Raw genomic sequence first — 7,252 nt, 5'->3', positions numbered from 1 at the left:
CTGAATGAGAAATTTAGTGACCATCTTTGCTGTACACACAGGTATTTTTTTTGTGACATGTACTGTAAGTAGAATTTGTGGGGAAGGTTAAACAACAGGAGTACTAAAACCATTTGGCACAGAAAAAAATAGTTTAATAAATTTAGGGTAACTAAAATTTTGAAACACAAATTTATTAGCATTACCGAATTTTTTAATAAGATTATGATATGTATACTTTTTATTAATGTTACTGTTTTGGGTTAAGGCTATTTTACTTTGCAGTACGGACTATGTAATATTTCACTTTGTATTATGTCTGTAGATACAGAAAACTTCACAATGGTTTAAATAAATGGGATTTTAGTTTTCTTACATACCAGGAAATCCGGAAGAAGGCAGCAGTTAACATTGGTCCAGCTGCTCAGTAGTGCTTTTAGAAATCCCCAACTTGTTTTGTTTTTCTGCTTTGTTAGCCTTATTAGTTATTTTTAATACTCACACTTGTTGACTTATGGTCATAAGATTGTTGTTACAGCAGTAGACATGTTTACATCTACCCCTGAATAAGGAAAACAAATGTTTGCCCATAACCAGCCCCATTCTATCCTGGAAGCAGACTTAATACGTCACTGATCTCAACTACATCCTCCAACCCCTGAGCCTTCCAATTGTGAATATTTAACTGGGTCCATTACTGCCCCCAAAGAAACTAAGATTTCTGTAATGGGAGGAATAGAATATGATCAGCTGTTACTATTGTCTGCTTTACAGAACCATCAGAAACTACTAAATTTAGTGGTGTCTGGGTAGTTCGGTTGGTTAAGCCTCCAACTCCTGCTTGAGATTGAGCCCTGAGTCGGGGTCCATGCTCAGCACAGAGTCTGCTTCAGATTCTCTCTTCATTTCTCTCTCTCTCCCCCCGCTTATCCTGCTCACTCTCACTTGCTGTCTTTCAAATAAATGAAATCTTTTTAAAAAAACTACTAAATTTGGAGCACCTGGGTGGCTCAGTGGGTTAAACCTCTGCCTTTGGCTCAGGTCATGATCTCAGTGTCTTGAGATTGAGCCCCGCATCGGGCTCTCTGCTCAGTGGGGAGCCTGCTTCCCCCTCTGTCTCTTTGCCTGCCTCTTTTCTTGCTTATGATCTCTGTCTGTCAAATAAATAAATAAAATCTTAAAAAAAAAAAAACTACTAAATTTAAATATAATTGGTGATTTGAATATATCTGCTTGGAAAAACTTTACTGTTTTCAGTAGGTCCAGATAAATGGGATTTTAATGTTAAGTGGGTATTTATTATTTGATATAGATGAGGGCTCACCATAGCTAACAAATATATTAAAAACAATCCAGTGACTGTTAAGAAGTTAGGTATGTATTTAGAAGTTAGCAAATTTGTGTGTTTATACTAGTGAATTTTTGTGCTTGCTTCGGCAGCACATATACACTAGTGAATTTTTGAGAATTATAATTTACATTTTGAGGAAGGAATTTAGAAGAGATGATCCCTTAAAGTCATAACGATCTATTTTTATTGTTAATTCTGTTTTTTTATTTTGGTTTCCATAGAATGTTGGCTCAATTAAGAAACATCAGGGAGATAAATTCAACCCAGTGGTAAGTAGCTTTAATTTCTTTTGTTAGAAAATGTTTGGCTTATTGTTATGCCTTTTTTTTCTTAGTTGGCTTCTCTCTCTCCATTTGATAAGAATATTTTTATATCTCTCGTGTTAAGTCTGATTTATAAAGTGACTCTTGCTTATCATAACACTAAAATTCTAATGAACATTCCCCATGTTGATCTCTTCCTTTTTAGAACAGGCCAGGCTTCCTTTGGTTTACTTCCTTTTAATATTGTGTAATGGAGGTTCTGTTTGGTTGTTATTATGCATTCCTTTCTCTGCCTTATGGTATTTACCTCCTGTATCCTCAATACGTAAGTTCCCCCTCCTTTCTTGTCAGTCAGCAGTTTTAGTCTGATAAATTAGGGTCCATTTTTATATTGGCTTGAGGCCCGCTGAATTTAATCTGAGGTCTAAACTGCTCTCTTCGTAGCCTCTGTCCACAGGAAATTTTTACTTAAAATGTAAACTGTTTTATAGAGCATCTGATTTCCTTTTCTGAATTCATTGTCTCTTTTGAGAAGTTTTACAATTTCTGACCATCTGTCTGTCTGCAGCATGATCTGTTTATGGTTAGCACTACAGAAAAACCTTGGAGGTTGTATTAGCTTCATTAACAATTACTCTGTCTTGTAAATTGCCTTATGCTTCAAGTGTGCTGCACAGATGAAAGCATCTAAAATAAATACTCTTTTTTTTTTTAAAGATTTTATTTATTTATTTGACAGACAGAGATCACAGGTAGGCAGAGAGGCAGAGAGAGAGGAAGGGAAGCAGTCTCCCTGCTGAGCAGAGAGCCTTATGTGAGGCTCATCCCAGGATCCTGGGATCATGACCTGAGCTGAAAGCAGAGGTTTAACCCACTGAGCCACCCAGGCTCCCCTAAATACACTCTTTTAAATATATTTATTTGGTAGTAAACATTTCATGCCCTTTCTTCTCAGCTAGCATTTATACTCCCAAATCCATTATAATTCAGAAATTTTTAGGCCACATCTTCCATGTTCTTGGGTACTATCATATTACAAAAATATAAACGTATAGTATTTATAATTTGATTAACCAGAATATTTTCAAACACCAGACCAACACTGTCCCACAGAAATTTCTGCACTGAGAGAAATTTTCTGTCTTCTCTGAGTATGGTGGCCACTAGCCACACATGGGGCTATTGAGCTTTTAAAATGTGCTTAGTGCTTAAATCAAGTTATTTGATTTAACTTGAATTTTAAGTTAAAAATGGTTAAGTTAAAATGGCCACATGTCTAGTGGCTGCCATATTGGAAAGAACAGATTGAGTTCCCTTAAGATTGTTCTTAAATGTCCTCTTAACTCACTATCAGTTGAAATCCTATAATCTCTTGAGCAAGAAATTTCTTTCTTTTTTTTTTTTTTTTTAAAGATTTTATTTATTTATTTGACAGAGAGAAACCACAAGTACACTGAGAGGCAGGCAGAGAGAGAGAGAAGGAAGCAGGCTCCCTGCTGAGCAGAGAGCCCGAGCAAGAAATTTCATATTCATTTTTGGAATCTTTTATTTTGGGGATGTCATAAACACACAAGGATAAGCTGAATTCCTTTTCAGCAATGAAATTCTTATTAGATCAACAAAACTGCTTATTCTTATCAGTAAAACATACCCACATAGAAATATAGATTATTAATGAATATTCAGCAAACTTTTCTGGATATTTGCTGACAAAATCTTTTTTTTTGTTTTTGTTGAAGTGTAATGGACGTAGCATTATATTACGTTCAGGTGTACAGCATAATGATGATTCAGTATATATGTGTATTGCTAAGTGTCCACCGTAATAAATCTAACTAACATCCATCACCGTATGTAGTTACAAATTTTTTTTCTTGAAGTGAGAACTTTTAAAATCTATTCTTCAGGCAATTTTCAAATAAGCAGTACTGTATTATTAGCTGTAGTCACCATACTATGTGTTATATTCCCATGAAACAGATTTTATGTAGAAACTTTTGTGTTTGACATCATAGTGTAGTGGAGGAAGAATTTTTCCTTGACCCTCTCAGGTTCTTTGGCTGGGTCTGAAAACTAACCTGACAAAAACAGTTTTAACAGGAGAAAGCATGCAAATTTATTTCATACAAATTTTAAGTGGCACAGGAGCCTTTATGAGGAGTTAGGATGTAAAGAAACCATTAAAACTTAATATATTTATGCTAGATTTGATGAAGAGTGTAGGCTTAGGTACAAGTACATTAGGTCAGAGTATGACATAAGTGTAGTAAACTGGGGGGAAGTTAAGTAAAGCCCACTTGTTAGGATTCTTCTCCATTCTTGAGAGATTGGGCTGCTCTTTTCCTCCAGGTATAAGGAAGGCACCTCTCACATGAGGATTTTATGACCTATTTCAGTGGAGAAGTAAAAGGGGAGGCCAGCATGACCTTCCTGCTTCTGCTGTTTTCTCACATTCCTTCAGTTGAAAGTATTCAATATGTCAAGGTACCGTATTTGAGTGGTGTGTTCTGAACCTCATCAGTATTTTATTTTTTGTAAGCCCTAAAGGAGAAGTGCCTAATAAAGACCTATTGATATTTTAATCATCTTGAGAACCTGAGTTCTAATATATCATAATGTATTGAGTAGTATAAGGCAATAAGAGCACAGAAACAGTTTCTTTATGGAAAAATAGGGATAATAGTACATGTCTTAGATATATGAGTATGAAATGAGAATATGCATATATTATCTAAAGAACTTAGCACAGTGCCTGACACATGGTGATTGACTAAGAATAGTCCTATTTTTAAAAAGATTGCAAGGGAAATACTTAGTTGTCAAACACTCTAAAAATATCATATAATTTGAAATAGAAGTTGGTAACAGTACTTTACAGAGCCATATTGAAGCCTGAGGCAAAAGAAAAAAATAATACCAATCCTGTCCTTATTTAAAAATTAGTAATTTTGTAGGGGCGCCTGGGTGGCTCAGTGGTTAAAGCCTCTGCCTTCAGCTCAGGTCATGATCCCAGGGTCCTGGGATCGAGCCCCGCATCCGGCTCTCTGCTTCACAGAGAGCCTGCTTCCTCCCCTCTCTCTCTCTCTGCCTACTTGTGATTTCTCTCTCTCTGTCAAATAAGTAAAATCTTTAAAAAAAAAAAAAAAAGTCATTTTGTTCATAAACAGATTAATTTTCAGTGATTTTAATTAAAAAATAAAGCATTAAAATATTTAATTTGATTAAGTTATTTTTGGTGCCTCCTATTTTGTCCTTTAGGCAGTTTCCCTCACTGGCTTCAATATAATCTTGGCTCTGGTTAGAAGTATTCTATTACTCTTAATTGTCTTCTGATTAAGGCAAGAATTTATATTTTACAGAGTTGTTAACTGATTAACAGTCATTCTTATTTATTGACGTAGGCTTGTCTTTGGTAATACAATCTTAGACTAGTTGGAATTAACCTATGGATAGGTTAAAATTAGCCTGCAGAATTTTCACTAATTCAGAAGTAAACCTTTCTCCCATTTAGTTTAGTTTATACAGACTTCATTGTTTCAAACTAAATTGAAGCAAGTTTATTCTCTAATGTGTAACCTTACACAAATATAGGATCTATAAGCTGTTTAGAAAAATCAAAAGACGAATATTTAATTGAAACAAAATTCACTTGGCGTGTATTGAAATTTTGATGTGGAATTTTGCCTTGGAAAGTTAAAGGGGTGATGACTCTTTTTTTTTTTTTTTCTTCTTTTAAAGATTTTATTTATTTATTTATTTGCCAGAGAGAGAGACAGCAAGAGCAGGAACACAAGCAGGGGTAGTGGGAGAGCAAGAAGCAGACCTCCTGCGGTGTAAGGAGCCAGATGCAGGGCTGGACCCCAGGACCCTGGGATCATGACCTGAGCCGAAGGCAGAGGCTTATCCCAAGGTGCCCTGGGGTCATGATTCTGATGGCTCACTACAGAAGATCTGAAAATATATTTGCAGTCCTACTTCCTACTCAAAACTGATATATGCAATAATATATATTATTATTAAATATATATTATTATAAATATATATATAACATATGCTTTATATATAATATATACTTACTTGAGAGAGAGCATGAAAAGGGGGAACAGAGGGAGAGGGACAAGCAGACTCCCTGCTGAGCAGGGAGCCCAATTGCGGCTTGATCCCAGAACCCTGAGATTATGACCTGAGCTGAAGGCAGATGCTTAACTGACTGAGCCACCTAGGTTCCCCCAAATTCTTAATTTAAAAATAGCTCTTACCCATGGGGCATCTGGGTGACTCAGTGGGTTAGGGCTCTGCCTTCGGCTCAGGTCATGATCTCAGGGTCCTGGGATCAAGACCTGCTTCCAGCTCTCTGCTCAGTGGGGAGCCTGTTTCCCGCCCCCCTCTCTCTGCCTGCTTGTGATCTCTGTCTGTCGAATAAATAAATAAAATCTTAAAAAATAAAATAGCTCTTACCCAGAAATTAAAGAAGTATCTTTGTTGTATTAGGGCTTTTCTAGTTGAGAATAAGCGGGACTCATAAAGCATGTTTCTTACAGAAGCATATAAATAGGTATTTAACAGATCGTTTTTTAAAGTACAGAAGTATTTAGTTTCATTTGAAATTCAGTATATATAAATGTATATAAATTCTGACAGTAACAATATGTTTGAATGTATTCCATTGGATGAATATAAAGAAGGATGTACTTATATCTGCTACATAGATCGTGATAAATGAGTTGTTATTTTTTGGGAAAATTGTTGATTATAACATGTGTTTTAACTAAGTGTATTTTTATTTCAATATTGCAGTGTCTAAAAATGACTACAAAACGAAGCTTGTTTGTGCGGTTGGTACCATGTCGTTGTCTACGAGGGGAAGAGGAGACTGTCACTACTCTTGATTATTCTCATTGCAGTTTGGAACAGGTTCCCAAAGAGATTTTTACTTTTGAAAAAACTTTGGAGGAGCTCTATTTAGATGCTAATCAGATTGAAGAGCTTCCAAAGGTATGGTCAATACTGTCTTTTAAGAATTGTCTTTGGTTATTTTTATGCAAGAAATATGATATCCCTTGGTGTAGCCATAATGCAGCCAATATTTGTGTTTCCATTGTTTCTATTTTCTTTTCTTTTTTGGTTTAATTTTATTTTAGGGTATGCAACAGAACTTGAAAGAATTTTTTTTTAAAGATTTATTTATTGAAAGAGAGCATGTGAAGAGGAAGAAGGGCAGAAGGGAGAGGGAGAATCTCAGGTAGTCTCTGTGCTGAGCCTGAAATCCTACATAGGGCTCCATCTCACAACCCTGAGATCCCAACCTGACCCAAAACCAAGAGTTGGATGCTTAACCAACTGCACTACCAGGCACCTCCAGTATTTTTTAAATAGAATTTTAGCCTTTGTTTCTTCAAGTTAATTGCTTGAGTATTTGAGCAAGTTTTAAGTTAAAATTTTGTATTTAATTTCCATTTTTTGTAGCCCCTATGGTAGGACTGCATGATTTCTGAAGCCAATAGATTTAGCTAGACAAGTAGAAATTAATTAATTGCTTTCTTTTCCTAGTTTTAATAAGACATTGATCTACATTATTATAATTAAGAATAAATTGTCCTTTTGTTGTCACCTAATAATTTTGTTATTAAGCAGGTTTTCAGAGGTACTGTTCTGTTTG

General features: G+C 35.4%; 1 protein-coding gene across 10 annotated transcripts in view; it reads left to right on the top strand.

The window, feature by feature from the left end:
* The first annotated feature begins 1,551 nt into the window (after positions 1-1,551).
* Positions 1,552-7,252, top strand: part of ERBIN (erbb2 interacting protein) — an 81,173-nt gene continuing 75,472 nt past the window's right edge. For all 10 annotated transcript variants that reach the window (XM_032336104.1, XM_032336097.1, XM_032336106.1 and 7 more), the window contains exons 1-2: positions 1,552-1,599; positions 6,391-6,588. In XM_032336104.1, coding sequence (XP_032191995.1) covers positions 6,400-6,588 — 189 coding nt within the window. In that variant the 5' untranslated portion in view covers positions 1,552-1,599; positions 6,391-6,399. The remainder of the gene's footprint in view (positions 1,600-6,390; positions 6,589-7,252) is intronic.

The sequence above is a fragment of the Mustela erminea genome, chromosome 3 (assembly GCF_009829155.1).
Source record: "Mustela erminea isolate mMusErm1 chromosome 3, mMusErm1.Pri, whole genome shotgun sequence".
Taxonomy (NCBI): domain Eukaryota; kingdom Metazoa; phylum Chordata; class Mammalia; order Carnivora; family Mustelidae; genus Mustela; species Mustela erminea.
This window is presented reverse-complemented; position numbering and strand designations above follow the sequence as displayed.